The following is an 18,539-nucleotide window of genomic DNA, read 5'->3' as shown; positions in this document are numbered from 1 at the left end:
GAACGGATAAAAAAACACTATTTCTCCAAAGAAGATATACAAATGACTGATAAGTACATGAAAAGATGCTTGAGATCACTAAACATTAAGGAAATGCAAATCAAAATTACAATGAGAAACCATTCTCATATCATTAGGATGGCTATTACCATAAAACAAAAACAAAAACCCTTATGCACCATTGGTGGGAATGTAAAATGGTACAGCTGCTGTAAAAAACAGTATGACACTTCCTCAAAAAATTAAAAATAGAATTACCATAAGATCCAGCAATACCACTTCTGAGAATATACTTTAAAAATTGAAAGTAAGATCTCAAAGATATTTGAATACTCATCTTCATAGCATCACTGTTCACAATTGCTAAAACAAGAAACAATCCAAGTGTCCACTAATGGATAAATTGGTAAGCAAAATGTAGTATATACTTACAATGGAATATTATTCAGCCTTAAAAAGGGAGGGAATTCTGATGTATACTATAACATGGGGGAACCTTGAAGACATACTAAGTGAAATAAGACAGTCAGAAAAAGACAAACACTATAGGATTTGTCTTAAAGCTGTCAAAATCTTAAAGACAGAAAGTAAAATGGTGGTTAAGGACCTGGAGGGAGGGAAGAATGTGGAATTATTGTTTAATGTGTATAGAATTTCAGTTTTACCAGATGGAAAGAGTTCTGGAATGAATGATGCTGATGGTTGCACGATACAAATATATTTAATATCAGTAAACTGTACATTTAAAATGGTTAAGATAGTAAATTGTATATGGTTTTTATTTTACTACAAATGAACAAAAAAAGGAGGCGGAACAGAGAAAATGTTTACCCTACTAGATATTAAGACATGTTATAAATCCATAATAATCAAATAATATGAAATTAGAATAGAATTAGGAAAAAAATATCTATGGAACAGACAAGTTATGTAGCAGATCTAAATACACTTAGTGTTCTAGTATATATTGACATAACATTGCAAATAGGAAAAACAAATGGTGCTGAGACATTCAAAATTCATACGGAAAAAAATAGATTAGGTCCATACCCCACACCATAGAGGGAAAGAAAACTTTCCAGATGTAATGACAATTTAAACATGAAAAACTACGCAAATGTTATCAAATATAGAGAATATCTTTATACTAATGTAAGAGAAGCTTTGTTAAACCATTCACAAAAACAAGATACCATTAGTGTAAATGTTAGTAGATAATGCTGTAAACAATTTAAAACTTCGTATGTTGAAATATATTACAAACAAGTAATATATTTGGTTAAGAACCAAGGTTAAGAACCAAGGCACAACTTGGAAGATATCTGCAAGAAAAATTCACACAAAATGGTGATAGCAATAATATCTAAAAAGTTCCCACAAATCAATGTAAAAGGGCAAAGAAGCCTCTAAAAAGTGAGGAAAGAACATGAAACAGGCATTTCACACAGACAAAATGAATATTTGCCCAGTAAATGAGCAGTAATGAAAAAAACTGTCTATGTTCAATGCTGATGAGGTTATGAGAAAATAGACCTATATGTGACAGAATAAAATGCAAATGAGTACAGCCATTCTGGAGGGCAATTTAGCAAATAACTTTAAAAATGCATATCCTTTAAACCAGCAATTATACATGTAGAAATGTACAGATATTAAAAAATAAACAAAGATATATATTCAAACATATGTTAGAAACAACCTATATTTTCATCAAATTGGGAATGATTTGCATAAATTGTGATATATCATGCACATGAACATTATATTTAAATCAATAGAAATAAGAAAGATCTATATGTAGATCAATATGTTGTTAATATGAGAAAAAATAATTTCTAAAACAATGTATGATATGTTCAATTTAGTTTTTTTTTAATTTCTGTATATATATGTACTATTTTGAAAATAATCTAGATGAAAATATATGAAACTTAATATTGGTTGCATATCCGATGCAAAGAGTGGTAAGAAAAGAGGAGGATGAAGGGAATTATTTTATTTCTATTTTTTATAATGCTTAAAACTTACTCAGAAATGTTCTAATATATCACTTGTATAATAAGTAAACTAATTTTTTAAAGAATGTTTTATACCGATATACAGTCTTCTAAGCCCCCTAGTTGCCACAATTTTCCTGATGTATCCAGAATAATATTCCAAAGACATGATTTGGCTTATACTTCTACAGATTACTGCATTACCACTAAATACTTGTATGCCTTGTATGAATAAACAAATTCACTATGATCAATGTAGATTACTTTTATTATTTTTATGGACTTGTTTAAGGTTTTTTTTTTCAATTACAGTTGACATTCAATATTATTTTATATTAGTTTCAAATGTACAGCATACTGGTTAATTTATATAATTTATATAGCGATCTCCCCCTGCCCTGATAAGTCTAGTACCCACCTGGCACTATACCTAGAGGGCATTATGCTAAGTAAAATAAGTCAGAGAAAGACAAATACACATGATTTCACTTATATGTGGAATCTAAAGAACAAAATAAAAGAACAAACAAAACAGAAACAGACTCATAGGTAGAACTGATGGTTGCCAGATGGGAGGGAAGTTGTGGGGCTGGATGAAAAAGGTGAAGGGATTAAGAAATACAAATTGGGAATTATGATGTAGTTTATTTTCAGGTTATTCTTATTTTACAGTCCAATGGTCTGGTCTGTAATCTCACTTGACTATAGTGAGAAGATCTGTGAAAAGGGGCATCTTGACTGAATAAAAAATGTAAAACATTAGAGGAAAATCTTTAAAAGACCATGGTAAGATAATACAAAGAGAATAATAAAAGATGAAAACAAATAGTAAATCTTTACTCACCCGATCTTCACAGCAACACTATGACTTGGGTGCTACTATTGTCCTTATTTTATAAAAGAGGAAACTGAGGCCCAGGGAGATGAGGAAACCTGCCCTAAGGTCAGATAACTAGTAAGTATGGAGACAGTATTCTAACCCAAGAATTTTGATTCCAGAGCCCATGCTTTTAAGCACAACACCATCAAAAATCAAAATAGAAAGAGATGGGTATATTTCTGGCTTAAAAGACTAAGAGTTTTGAATTTAGAAAATCAGGATTAATATACCTGATTATGGGGATATCTTACTCTGTACAAAATAGAAATAATAAACACAAGCAATGCCATTTATATGTTTTACATAAAAATACTAGCTTAAAGTTAACATTTTTTTCCCCATATAGATGATTGATCCATCATCATTTATGTAAAAGATCATTCTACCCTATTGTACTACACTTACGGAGAATTTCATAAATTAGATGAGTGTGTATATGTTGATAAGTTTCTGGATTCTTTTCTGTTACATTGTTTCATTTATCTATCATTGAATCTTTTTCATTGTATATCACACCATCTTATACTGAAACTTAATAATAAATCTTTATATCTGATTGTGGGTATATTCCAGCTCTGTTCTTTTCTTCAAGATTATTTTGACTTGTTTTGGGATTTCATATTTTCAAATATTAGAATCAGCTGTCAATTTCTACTAAATAACCTGAAATTTCTACTAAATAACTGAAATTTCTACTGAGATTCCAGTAAGCCTATGCATCAATTTAGAGAAAATTGACACCTTTGTGATATGGATTCAATCCATTACATATCTCACCACTTAATTAGGTTTTAATTTTGTCTTAGTGGTTCTTGTGCTTATCTGTGTAGACTTCTTGCACCTATTTCAATAATGAATCTGAACTCTAATCCCATACCACACACAAAAAATCAATTCTAGAATTTCCAGATGCATTGTACATAACTTTAAAAGGTTAAAAAATAAGCTTTTAGAAGATAACACGAGATAATTTTTATATTAGTATAAGCAAATATTTCTTAAACAGGCCAGAAAATTGGATTGAAATAACTTTTAAATTGAGAACTTTTTTAATAAAAACTAAGAGAATGAAAAGAAAATCCATAAAGGATTTTCAAAAGATATTTTCAAAATAAATATGTTCAACAAAGGATTCATGCCAGAATATATAAAAATCTCTTACAAATCAATAAGAATAAGACAGAAAATCCATTTTTAAAAAATGGGCATAAGATTTGAATAGACACTTCACAACAGAAGGTATTCAAAGAGCCAATATATATAACAAAAGGTGTCCAATATCATTTCATAACCTTAATGTAAATTAAAACTAAAATGAAACACTAATAACATGACTACCAGAATACTTAATTTAAAAAAAAATCTGACAATACCAAGTGTAGATAAACAGTGTGGAACAACTAGATTAGAGTGGGAGTGTAACATGATGCAATAATTTTGTGAAAATGTCTGGCAAAATCTACTAAATTTGTACATATACATATCTTATGACGTGCAATTAGATTATATAAACATATATTCAGCAGAAACACATACACATGCACAGCAAACAAATACTCATACCAGTATTACAAAGCTCAAAACTGGAGCAACCAAAATTTTAATCAACAGTAGATTAAGCTGTGGTATAATAATACACCATATTCCTATACAATAATGAAAATGACATGAATGAATTTTTGCATCATCTTTCTGATGAAGTTCAGAAATAGAATGTTGAGCAAATGAAACCAGACACAAACAAGTTAATATGCTTTAGTTTTATGCAGATAAAGCTCAAATTCAGACAAAGCTAAACTCTGGTGATAGAAGAATGATTGTCTTTGGATAGGAGCAATGATTAGTGGAGAACATAAGAGAGAATTCTAGGGTATAGTAAATGTTTTATATCTTAATCTGGGTGCTGGCTACACAGGTGTTTTCACACTGTAAATGTTCTTTGAGTGGACTTTTATAACTAGTGCATTTTTTGCTTACCTGCTAAACTTTAGAAAAAAGGTTTACTTTTAAAAGTTTAATCTATGACTTCAGAATATGATAACAGAAAAAATGCTATAAGAGAGGAGAGGTTGGAGGTTTCTGTGGAAGAACCAAAATCTCCTACATGCAAGAAGAAGAAATAGTACAAAGTCATAATTGTTTTAAACATTCTATGAACACTAGTTTTGTTAATCTTTTTTCTTAAATTTTGTGATTTTAGTTAATAATGGACAAAAAAAGAGAGTTACTCGATTTTCAACCTATTACCAAGGCTCCTACTACTCTTGCAACACTATACCATATTCCATGGCTGGATAAAAACAAAAAACATATAAACTTTATTAAGGTAAGATTTTTATTTCCTAGTAATAATATCTTTATGTACCAAAAAAATGATGTTTTAAAAAGCAAAGATTTAATCATGATACTCTAATTTAAAATTATTTAAATGCCCTTTATTACTTGTATGATAAAATCAAAATCCATTCCAATAGCATGTAAGGTCTTTCTGTAATCTGCCTCCTGTGTACCTCCCTATCATCATCTTCTGTTGCCCATTTGTCAGATGCTCCACACTCTTTATGCTGAACCACTCATGTGACCCCAAACACTTTATATTGTTTTCTAATTCCATTCTTCTGTAAGTACGATTTACTTTTTGTGAAATACCCTTTTTTCCCCCACTTTTCCCCCTGAAACCTTTCCTCCCTCCTTATTACTTCTCTAGAAACATCCCCACCAAAGGTACTCAGAAGAGTAGGCTTTGGGGTCAAAGACCTTACCAATTAAAGATCATCCTGTGGTAGATCCTGAGGTTGGAGGACCAAAGGTGTTACCATTGTATCCATTATATACCTTTATTATACCATTAAGTATACTACATTACAATCATCTTTACATCTCTCTTCCAAACTATGTTTTTTAGTTCATCCAACTTTTGAATACCCAGCCCCTGATACTTTCCATATTGCATAATGGATGCTCAATAAATGTTTGTGGAATGAACAAATAAATGGGTCTATCTTGTTCTAATAACATTCTTTCTCTATATCTACTTGGTGTGAAAAAAAATGATTATATTTGTTCACCTGATTAAAATATTTTGAATGAAAAAAAATTGTATTTACCTCATTAGATGTTTAGAGCTTGAGTATGTATGAAACATATATGTACCATTAGCCTGCATCTGTTCTGATTATTTTTTATTCAGACAGAATAGTTCCATTTTTCTGTTATATTATAGATTAAATTATTTCTTTCTTAATCCCTGTATAAATACTCCATCTGAAATTATATATATCTATGAATATTCACCTTCCTCTCTTTGCTATTCATAAGTCCTAGTTTCTCTTCCAAATTTATTACTAATGTGATCTCAGATCTCATTGAGTGATATTTATTTTAAAAATGTAAAACATTTTTATTAGAATATAAACTTTGACATCCCCAACCACTGCTGAAATATTGTTTATAGCTTCTATATTTGCTGATTTTTTTTTTTTAGGAAAGAGCCAAAATTATAACATATGATTGTGGAAATAATATATTTGAAGAAGGTGATGAGCCAAAAGGAATTTATATAATTATTTCAGGCATGGTAAAGGTAAGGCAGAATTATTTATAAATGCACCTGAGACCATGAGTTTAAAAACTTGATAAAATTGAGAATTAATAGTTTTCTATGTTAAGAACTGCATTGTTCCTGTTTTAGGATGGTAACTACCATCCAAACAACAATGTTTCTTGTTCAAACACAATGGATAACATACCCATCACCTTTTAATCCATGCTTTCCCATAGATAACAAAAATAAAAATAAAAAAATCATCTTTGAGATGGAAAATTATAATATAAATTGTTATTCATCTTGTATTTGATTTGGGCATTTAGCCATTGTAAAGCGGGTACAGGATCCTCAAAATCATATGTACATATTAAAATTATTAAAACCAAAAGAAAAAATAAATTAGATAGTTTTAGTAAATTAACTGGCATACCTATTTTTCTCTTTCTTTGTTCCTGAATAGCTTAAAAGATCAAAGCCAGGTTTGGTAATCGACCACATATTACAGGAGTCAGAGGAGAAAGATAATCAGATAATTTACACAGACTATATGATCAGTGGAGAAATAATAGGAGAGCTGAACTGTTTAACTAATGAACCTATGAAATATTCTGCCACCTGCAAAACTGTAGTGGAGGTCAGAAAACACTACCTTATTATGTTTTACTGTTGTATCTGGTTAAATATCTAGCATAAAATTTAAGGGTGTTTTTGTACTCAGTATATAATTACAGTCTAATAGAATTCTTTTAAAAATAGAAATGGTAAAAGAACAAAATTTGTTAACAGAATTATATTTACCTGGTATAATGTCCCGGCAAAATATCTTGCAAGAGTTAACTTACCATATTGAAAGAAGAATTTAATCAGAAAAACTGGTTATATTAATTCTCTCATGGGGAAATTAGCTGGTATAGGTTAACCACCAATACCATAATTTGGAGGGTAAGAAAGGAGGGAAGTCAAAGAGCTAGTTGAGCAAAGTGAATGAAAGATTCCCTAGATGAGATTGAGGACAAAATCCTCAAAGTGACAGAGGGTCCCAATGACCTAATTTGAACTTGAAAAGAACAATGACTGCAAACAAATGAATCCCATAAATATATAAAAATCCATAAGTTGATAACAATACAAATTTTTAAAATTTTTGATAAAGTTGCTGGGATGTCAACTTATTACTCTAAAAATGCATTTTTTAAATAGAAAAAATTAAACATTTACCCTGTCTTTTCTCTATGAATGCTTCTAAAGTAACAAAAAATGATAAAATTTTTCTGTAAAGAAGAATTCCAGTTTACAAATATAGAATGAGAAAGTTAGAATATCTCCTGGGCAACAACCATCAATTGATGCTAAAACTACTAAGTGGAGTATTAATGGAAAAATTTATAATGAAAGTACTAGGCTGATACCACCTAAAGATAATCTTAGCATCATTGAAAGTGGGACATGATATGATGCAGATGATGCAGCAGAAGTACTAGCACCACCTATGAAGTCTTCTTATAAGAGAAAAGAGAAAACCTGAAGCCTCTAGATCTAACCAGTTTACAGAAAATACAGGAAGGAGAGAAACAAGTTAATTGACACCAGGAGAAGATAATTAGCTAAATCTAGAATGTGAGAGGCACTTCAGGCCAAATAACCATTTTTTTCCTCAACAAATCATTGGCATAAAAAGGGGAGAAGGAGGAGGTGGAGGAAGAAGGCAAGAGAAAAGTAACCTGTATCATTCAGCAGCGTATATTAGAATATTTACAAGAGAAAGTATATAAAATCCAGCATTGCATTAATCTATTCTATGCTTTTGCTTTTGGCTATTATGAAGTTACTGGTAGCATACTAGTACACTCATCATAAACAACTATAGAACTTGACAAAACATGTAAGGCAAATATTTTCAGCCATTGGAAAAAAGGCAGTGTATGTCTGGAAAACTTGAGAGAGAGATAAACTTGCAATATCCACCTTGACCTTCTGCCTAGGACAGTTTCCAGCCACACATAATAAGAATTCAATCAGAAGATAATGATCCTTCTGAGCTAAGAAGAGGAAGATCCAAAGTTGGGACAGCTCAACTGGCTGGAATCTGCAGAATTGGGTCTAGAAGGAGGAGCTGAGAGGGAGACTGAGAAGTCTGTGTGATGGTTCTTCACAAGTCATTGGTTGAGTGATAGGCTGCATATGCACAAGATGAGACAAACCTAAATTCACCAGATTGTTAAGAATGAAACAGAAATATTAGAGATCAAGAAGTGCCAGGGATGTTTAAGGTTGTTTTGTCAGTGAGGGAGGTTAGAAAAATTTCCCCTTTGCCTTTCGGTCTTCTGGCTGGTTGAAAAATTAAAATAACTTAAGACAAATTAACAGGAAAAAATAACCAAATTTAATTACATATGTAAATATAAGGTTCTATTAAAATGTGGAGTCTTGGGACAAATCAGACAGTTGAAGTTTATATGCCATCTTGAGCTAAGGAGAAGAGGGAGGAATGGTTTAGGACTTCAAATGTTTGCTGGGCCACTTTATCTGCTTTAATTTTTTTTTGTAAAAAATTTAAGAAATTCATTTTCAACTGCTGCTAGTATATGAAAATACAATTAATTTTTGGAATTCCAAGTTCTTGCTGGCTTGTTAAATTCACTGTAAATTCTAGTTATTTTTGATAGGCTCTTTAGGATTTAACCAATACATGGTGACAGGAGATTTGACTTTGGGTAATGAACACAAAATGCAATACACAGATGATACATTATTGAATTGTACACTTGAAACCTTTGTAATTTGATTAACTAATGTCACCCTAATAAATTTAATTAAAAATTTAGATATGTCATCTACAGAAATAATTGAGTGTTTTCTTTATAATTTTTATGTTACTTTATTTCTTTATTAAATATAAAATGTGGCTAAAACTTGGACTTTCCATTACTGCCAAAAAAATCAGGGAACATTTATCTAGCCCTACTGTACTAGATAAAGTGGATAGGAGTAAAGTTAATGAAAGATATGGAAGCCCTCTACAATGAAAACTACAAAATATTTTCTAGAGAACTTACAGAAGATCTAAATAAATGGAGAGGTATAACATATTCGTGGATTGGAAGCCATAATTTTATTAAGATGTCCATTCTTTCCAAATTGATCTACAGATTTAATGCAATCTCAATGAAATCTCAGCAGATGCTTCCTCATTGAAATTTATGAGCTGCTTGTAAAATTTATATGAAAATGCAAAGGACCTAGAATAGACAAAAATATATTTGATAAAGAATAACATTAGGTGACCTACACTACCTGATTCAAAGACTTATTATAAATCTATAATAATCAAGACCATATAGTATTGGCTCAAGGTTAAGACAATATAGATCAGTGGAACAGGTGAGAGAATCTGGAAGTAGATCCACATATACATAGTCAATTGATTTTTAACAATAATAGTATTTTCAACAAATGATCCTGAAAATACTAAATATCTCTATAGCAGCAATGATACACTATGCACAAAACTTAATTTGGAATGACCATAGACCTAAACACAAAAACTAGAACTATAAAAATTCTAGAAGAAAACACAGGAGATCTTGAAATAGGCAAAGATTTCTTAACCAGGATACAAAAAGCACTAACTACAAAAGGCAATGCTGATAAACTGGATGTCACTAAAATTAAAATATTCAGTTCTTTAAAAAGACACCATAAAGAATTTGAAAAAGGCAAACCAGTGGCTGGAGGTCAGGGGGAGTTTTTTACAACATCTTTATTTGAAAAAGGACTTAACAAAAAAACCTGTAAAGAATTCTCACAACTCAAATAAGAAGACAAGTGACCAAATTAAAAATTGGACACAGGATTTGAACAGACACTTCACAAAGGAATATACAAATGGCCAATAAACACATAAAGACTATCTGCAATGTCGTTAGCTTTTAGAGACATATAAATTAAAGTCATGATGAGGTTATCACTACATACCTACTACGTTGGCTAAAATAAGAGGACTGAATGCCAAGTATTGGCAAGGAGGTGAAGCAACTGAAATTCTCATACATGGCTGGTGAGAGCATAAAATCTTACAACCCCTTCTGAAAACAGTTTGGCAGTTAGTTTCTTATAAAGTTAAACACACACTTACTATATTACCCAGAAATCCCAATTATAGATACTTACCCAAAAGAAATAAAAACCAACATACTCAATGTCTTATATATTCATAGCAGCTTATTTCTAACAGCCAATAGTCTGTTTGTTGTCGGCATCAGCATTTTATTGTTACCTGAAATGTTTGCTCACCTCAAATACTTTATTTTTATAAGTATTTACATCTTTAGTTAAAAACATTAAATGATTTTTGATACTTTGTTTTCTATTTTTTCAGAATCTATTAGAATTTTAAAGAACCTTTCTTTGGATCATGTAGTCTTTTAATATTTAGTATATGATAAGATCACACAAGTATTTTATTATGTTGCCAGGCAATAACATGAATCTTACATAATTTAAGTCTTACATAATTCTTAACCTCAATGATATATAAATATATGTATATATGGAAACCTTATTTCCTTGAACTATAGGTACAGTAAAATATTAATTTATATCCTCCTTTTGCCAGACATGTTTTATTCCCAAAAGTCACTTATATGAAGCTTTTGAACAATGCTGTCCTCACATTGAATATAAAATGTGGCTAAAACTTGGACTTTCTATTACTGCCAAAAAAATCAGGGAACATTTATCTTATGAGGTAAGAGGTGTTTCTATAAACTCGTACTTCTCTCTGAGTGGAATTGCATTAAACTATTATTATAAATTAACTATTTAGGAATTTATATTAAAATTTATAAACAAACAGTGGTTTATGAAATTGTGTTTTTCCTATAGGATTGGACCTATAAAATGCAATTAAAGCTCTGTAACATTAATTTAAAAGATATACCAAAGGGCACCAAGACTGACATCTATGATGAAACTGTAATTTATGTCATCCTCATACATGGAGCTGTAGAAGATTGTCAGTTACGAAAAGTTTATAAGGCACCTTTCTTAATTCCCATAACATGCCATCAGGTAAAAAAATATTGATTCATGTCTTTAAGTCAATATGCCATATATCCAACGATGTATTAATGTTATAAAAATTGTCATTTGCCACCTTCCATTCCTCTCCCTTTGCCATACCACTCCATAAACACACACATACACACACACACACACACACACACACACACATACCACACACACGCAACACATACCCAAGTTATTGATTGCTTTGGCACTAGGTAAGCCAAACACCAAGCTATTCCTGTTCGATGTCGATTAAGCAAGCCGAGCCATACATTTTAGCCACAATTAGATTATGTTGCAGTTGTAATTATCAGGAGAGGGCCTATTAAGTTCATTTACACATTGCAAAAGAGCCACACTCTCTAGTCTGTATCGATAGTACTCTAGAAAGGTTCTGCCATACCTATGTTGACCAGTGTACCAGTGGTATTTCCCCAGCTACTCTAAAAGTGAATGTAAAAGTGAAGGACATCTCATATTTAAGGTGTTGAGTTTTCTTCCAATAAAAATGAGAAGTTATGCCATGTGAAGAAGGAAAGAAAGAAGACTGTTTGTATATGTGTATGTATATGTGTGTAGATGTCTGTATATGTTGGAGTAGAATAAGAGAGGAGTGTGTCAGAAGAAATCAGGGGACATATAAAATACAGCTACAGAAAGTAAACTGAAAGAGGAACCTAGAGTCAATTAAATTAGGCACATATTTTTTAAAGCAACTAATATATGACGGAAATGGTTCTAGATGCTAAAATGATCAAGACAAATGTGACTTGCTACTTGTCCTCTCAACCATGTGGAAAGAAGCATAATACAAATATATTAAGTAAATCATTTATAGCTATGATAGAATAGAAGTACTTACAGGGTATGTTTGGGACATAAGGAAAATGTGAGGTGGTGATAAGAGGAATCCTGGGGTAAGAAATGATCACAAAAAATTTTTCTAATCATAACACCACCAGCACCAATGTGATGCCCAGTGAAAGGAAATGAAACATTATTCTTAACTATGGTGTTCCCTACCTCTATTCTTGAATATATCATAACAGAACTTTGGTTTGGGTCTGGTTGGGAATTTAGATGGCCAAGCAAGAGATTCTCAAGGCAGCCCCCAAACCTGCCCAACTCTGTCAGCTCTCCTAGACATGAAGCCTGCTCATTGTGGGTTTGGGTACCAATGTGATTCAAAGCATACTGAAAAAAACCACACACAAGGCTGAAGAATTTCTTGAACTCCATTGTTTTCTAAACTAACTTTCTGCCACATTAAAAAAAAAAAATTTTTAAACCTCTCTGGGTGACATTTTAAAGGATCATCGATGATTAACTCTTGATCATTTTTCTCATTTGTAAGAGAAATGAACAAAATATTTAAAAATCAATGACAGTATATTGAGCATGTTAGTTCATAAAACTAACATGTCCAGATATTTTAAGATATCTTCTAATATCTAATGATGTTTTCAATTTTCAGGCCCAGATGTTTAGAGTGGGCCTGAGATAGTAGCTTACCAGAGAAACATTTAGTTGTATGATATATACTCGGAAATTAACTTATATTTTGTCAACTTTCAGATACAAGGCACTGAAGAAATCACAAAGGTAATGATTGTTCAAACTCCAATTGATGCGAAAAACTTCAGATGGAGCACTAGAACGTATATACCTTCACGTAAACCATCTATTCCAAAGGCATCATTATGTGAGTTGATTTATTTGAGCAAAACGAGAACTTACCTTCTATTTATAAAATAGCCATATATGTATTTGGAAATTGTATGCACTCTTCCTAGAATATTGAGGAACCCTCTTAATTGCTATATTTCATACCCAATGTATAAATTCCGACTGAGAATATCTAAGTTATAATTAGAAATTATTTTATATTTCATCTGTAAGAATAAACATGTATAATTATCAAAATAATATGAAAAAGAGATTAATGATGGAATTTGTAGTTCTTCCCCCAAATTAAAATATTTTATATAGCAGTAATAATGACAGTGTCATGCTGTTTGAGCAAGAGATATAAATCATTGGAACTGAATGGATAACCTTGATATAAAGCCTATTCTTCATAAAAATTTCTCATGATAAAACTAAACCATAACATAAATGATTATTCAATAACTACTATTAAGCCATTGATTAAAATGTGAAAAATAATTTTGAAGTAGATTAAAAAATTGAACATTAAAGAATTAAATTATGGAAATAAATAATAATAATAGAATTTATTATTTATCATTTCACAAAGGGAAAATAATATTCTAAATCTATAATACAGAAATTTATTTTAAAATTTTGAGTTTCAATAAAAATATTAGTAAACAGATCATGAAAAGATAATTCACAGAGGAAACTTACTTTGACAAAAAAAAATGTGGGAAAATGTTCAATACTGCTAGTATTTAAAGAAATAGAAATTAAGCATTTGGTCTATTTAATTAGTGAAGTATTTTTTAAAAAATTATAATACATAACGACCAAAAAAAAACATGTAGTGAATCTTATATATATTTTTACTTTGTAGATACCACTGTAAAATGATAAAGTAAATTTATCACATGATTCCAAAGTCTCTAAAAGTATTTATATCCTTGATTAAATATTATAATTTCTATGTATGTCAATTATACCTCAATGAAAAGATAAATTAATAATAATATAATTTCTAGATATTTATTCTAGAAAAAAAGCAAAACAAATGAAAATGATAACAGAATTATTTATAAAAATAAAAATTAGAAGTAATAAAAATATCTAATGATAAATGAATGGTTAATTAACTTAATTCAATCAACACAATTGAATAGTATATAGACATCAGATGATTAATTTTCCACATAGTAACTTGGAAAAGGTCAATGATCTATGTCAAGTAAAAATAGCAATGGTGTATCATTGTGTTGCTAATTTTAAACAAATCATATCTTTATTGTTGAAAGTACATAACTTTGAATCCATGTGGACACACAATACTGTTATCACATGAGTCCCCATTGACCTTTAGATTGAGCATACACAGGACATGGTATTGGAAACTTCACTATCGGCTCCCTCAGCTATCTCCTCCCCTCCTCACTCTCTAAAACCAAGCCATACAAAAGTATTAATGGTTCACCAAATCTGGGAGACCTGATGATCTCTCATTCCTGAAACTTCGCACATTTCTTCTGTTTCTTCTGCCTGAAATCCTCTGAATCTCCCCCTCCTCATGTCTCTCCATTCCCTGGAGCCAACTCCTTCTTATCCTTTAAATCTCAGCTTCTTCTCCCAGGAACCATCACTGATAAGTGACAAATTCGCAAAACTGCACTCTTCTCTGTGTTCCCATAGCTTATTATGCACACAGTCTTATTTTCCATATTGTATTGTATTGTATTGTTTGTTTGTTTGTATATTTAATGGTGTGTCTGTTCCATTAGAATATAAACTCCAAGAAAACTCGATCATTGCTAATTTGCTTTCTTATATATCCCCATTGCTTACCAATGGGCCCGGTACTTTCAATACATATTAATATAAAAGCGTTTTGGGATGGTAGAACAATAGATGATTTTATTTCTCTACTTTTCATACTTTCTGCACACTTGTTACATAATCTTTATAATAAAAGGCTTTAAATCGTTTTTTTAAAAAGTGGCCCTTCTTCCCACCAACTGAGATTACCACCAATTTTAGATCACAGGCCCCAAGTGTGGAAAATTTGAACCTAGTTTTAATTTGAAACATTTCTTCATTTCAGTGCTTGAACTAACACAGTCTTTTTTGAACCAGCTCCAGCTGGACTGAATGAAGAAGGCCTTCAAAATGAAACAGTTACTGAGGTAAATTTAAAGCATTCTTTTTAAAAAGTTGTATTTTGGGTAAAAGAGAATCTGGGATTTATTGAAATGACCAATGTCTTTCTCTTATTCTGAGTGAGTTCATCTGCTAATCATTTTGTCAATTTTGATATGAACACTTTCTCTTAGTTCAGGGTACAATAGAAATTGTATATATATTTTTATGTATATATATACAAATGACAAAGAAAAACAAAGCTCAGTAGATGCCAGAATATCCTTTTTTAAAATTAAATTTATTAGGGTGGCATTGGTTAATGAAATTATATAGGTTTCAAATGTACAATTCGATAATACCTTATCTGTATATTGACTTGTGTGTTCACCACCCAAAGTCAAATCTCCTTTTGTCACCATATATTTGACCCCCTTACCCTTATCTACCTCCTCTACTTCCCCCTTTTCCTCTGGTAACTACTAAACTGTTGTCTGTGTCCATAAGTTTTTGTTTGTTTGTCTTATTTGCTTGTTGCTTTCAGTTTTATATCTCATATATGAGTGAAATCATATGGTTCTCAGCCCTTCCTGTCTGACTTATTTTGTCAAGCATGATAATCTCAAGATCCATCCATGTCATCACAAATGGCAGTATTTCATCTTCTTATGGTTGAGTAATATTCCATTGTATATATGTACCACATCTTCTTTATCCAATCAACTGTCAAAGGACACTTCGGTTGTTTCCATGTCTTGGCCATCCTTGAATAATGCTGCAATGAACAGCGTGGTGCATATATAGTTATGGATAAATGTTTCCAAATTTGGGGAATAGACATCCAGATGAAGAAATGCTGGGTCATGTAGTAATTCTGCTTGAATCACTTTAGCAACCAGGTACTACCAGAGTAACCACGGTTGTAGTGTACCTGAGCCCTTCCACTTCTCCACCTTGTGCTAAAACTTGGACTGGTCTGAAGGTTCTATCACTACCTCAGCTATGCACCTGGGATCTTCCAACCTAAAGGCAGTTTGCCCTGTTTTCACAATGCCTGTCACAAAGCAGGAGCTCAATGATAAATGCTCTAATCTAATCTACCCCACGCTAACCTAAGTTATTCAAAAACTTCCACAAATATTGATTAATTTTAGGGTTAACTATGGAATCGGGTAGGTCGCTTGGGGTCTTAGGATCTTCAAAGTCCTGGTACAAGTTTGCAACAAGATCCCAAGTTATAAAACACTATAGGGTTCTGGAAATGAAACTATGGGCAAAGGGAAATAGTGTAGAAATACCTCACTACACCTATACCAGCCTGCCTGTGGACTGGATCTTAGAAAATTCCAGATGGGGTAGAGAATTTATTTTTAATTCTAGTCTTTACCAAGCTGGTTGTTACTCCAGAAGATACTGATTATAATACCCAGAATCTGAGAAATATCTGCTACAAATACACAGCCAGAAAATTGTGTATTTGGTTATTAAAAATATGTTTTACATCAATTAAATCCATTTGTTCTATTAGCACTTGGCATAAAACTCTGAGAACACATGTTCTTTCTTCCCCCAAATCTTTCCTCACAAGTATATGTTGAAAGAAACATGATCAATTATAGGTTCTGTGAGGAGAAGTTGAAGGTGTTTCTCTCACGTCCATCTTTAATTCAAATGTGTCCAATTTCCCTGGCCTACTAGATGCCAGAATTCTTCTTTAATATCCGAGTTCCTATACTCATAAAAAAAGGAAGTCCACTCCCTCCTGAGGAATTTTGGAGTTTTTCTGGAAAAGCTTTTCCTCAAACCTTCCCTAGTTATTTCTTGTCACCTAGAACTCCTGACATAATAGCATAAGGGCTAAAATGTGGGCACTAGCATGAGGCTCCGGATGTGCTTCCTGGTTTCAACACTTATTAGCCATGTGACCTTGGGCAAATTTCTTAACGTGCCTAAGCATCATTTTCCCCATCTGTAAAATAGGGTTAATGGCAATACCTGTTTCATAGAGCTGCTGTGGACATTAAAGAAATGCAAAGTGCACTGCATAATTTTTGGCACATAAAGAATCCATACACATAATTTTTGTTATTCTCTGTTCACTCCTCATTAACATTGAAAAGTACTTTTCCAAAATGCTTTTGCTCTTCCTGTATTAATTTTCTTAAAAATATGTATATAGTCACCTCCTCTCATTCTTCCAACATAGTCGCTGCTGAAGACTAGAAAATAACAAAGGGAAATTACAATTTAAAAAAAAAAAGATGATAGAGACAATTAAGATGAAAGATTAGATGGCTTCCAGAATCCACTGATTGGGCCTTCTTTCTCCTTAGCCCTGGCCAGCTGCTGAACTTGTAGGGTTAGCTGAATAGCATATTTTGCAAAACAGTGGAAAGAGCCAAGGATGCTAATGATCTCCTTGTATATATGCATCGAAAAAGCTGCTTTTTCATAATTTAAAAAAAAAAAAAAAACCCAATTGCATGACGGTTGTTAATATATAGAAAGTAATGTGAAAATGAGAGATAGTTTAGTAAATGGTAGAAACATCAGCTAGTGACACTTATAGAGGTCATCAAAGTGCATTATTTAGTAGATGCTTTTTCTCCCTGATGTTAGATCTTGGCTATGTTTCTGGGCCAGCTCCCTTCTCGCTCCCTGCAAACCTTTTCCCTACCACCACTACCCGGAATTGTGCCTTTACCTTTACATAATGAGAAGGCCTGGCACAATGTCAAGTAGCTCTTTACAAAGTGTTTTGGTCCCCAGAACAGAGCACGTAGTGCTGCCACCACCAGAAGTCCCACTTCTTGGTTCCCTGCTCTACAGACCAGATTTAAAACCAGCCCAGCTTTATATACTTGACTCTCATTAACAGTCTCAGAATTTAACTTTTTTTTTCCTATCTCCATTTCTAGATTCAAGAGCTTACAAAAATAAGTGATGTCGAGGAGGAGATGAACATCTACGAGAATGCCTAGAATAAATCTAGATGAAAGTCTGGTAAGCTGCTGCAGTTTCCTCAGCATGATCAGGAGCTCACCTGTTCCTGGAAAAACAAATTGCTCACCTGTTCCTGAAAAAACAAATTGAAACCAGAAGTTCATTTGCTCCTTGTGTGATAGTGTGAAATACATGTCACTTTCCACTAGTCATTATATGTAATACAATCATTTCCACTAGCCAGTGGATACTTCTAATGGCACTATATCTAAATTCTAATTTGGAAAATTAACTCTAAAATAAGATTCCTTAATCTAGATAT

At 31.9% G+C, this 18,539-nt stretch overlaps 1 protein-coding gene across 1 annotated transcript in view; it reads left to right on the top strand.

Annotated features, from left to right (window-relative positions):
* The window catches only part of SLC9C1 (solute carrier family 9 member C1), an 89,236-nt gene extending 70,981 nt beyond the window's left edge, over positions 1 to 18,255 (top strand). The window contains exons 22-29 of the mRNA XM_006905497.2: positions 5,078 to 5,203; positions 6,362 to 6,460; positions 6,885 to 7,058; positions 11,040 to 11,171; positions 11,309 to 11,494; positions 13,067 to 13,193; positions 15,272 to 15,321; positions 18,193 to 18,255. Of these exons, the coding sequence (XP_006905559.1) occupies positions 5,078 to 5,203; positions 6,362 to 6,460; positions 6,885 to 7,058; positions 11,040 to 11,171; positions 11,309 to 11,494; positions 13,067 to 13,193; positions 15,272 to 15,321; positions 18,193 to 18,255 (957 nt within the window). The remainder of the gene's footprint in view (positions 1 to 5,077; positions 5,204 to 6,361; positions 6,461 to 6,884; positions 7,059 to 11,039; positions 11,172 to 11,308; positions 11,495 to 13,066; positions 13,194 to 15,271; positions 15,322 to 18,192) is intronic.
* The last annotated feature ends 284 nt before the right edge of the window (positions 18,256 to 18,539 follow it).

This window comes from Pteropus alecto, unplaced genomic scaffold (assembly GCF_000325575.1).
Source record: "Pteropus alecto unplaced genomic scaffold, ASM32557v1 scaffold270, whole genome shotgun sequence".
Classification (NCBI taxonomy): domain Eukaryota; kingdom Metazoa; phylum Chordata; class Mammalia; order Chiroptera; family Pteropodidae; genus Pteropus; species Pteropus alecto.
Note: the sequence above shows the minus strand (reverse complement) of the source record. Positions and strands in the feature narration are given on the sequence as shown.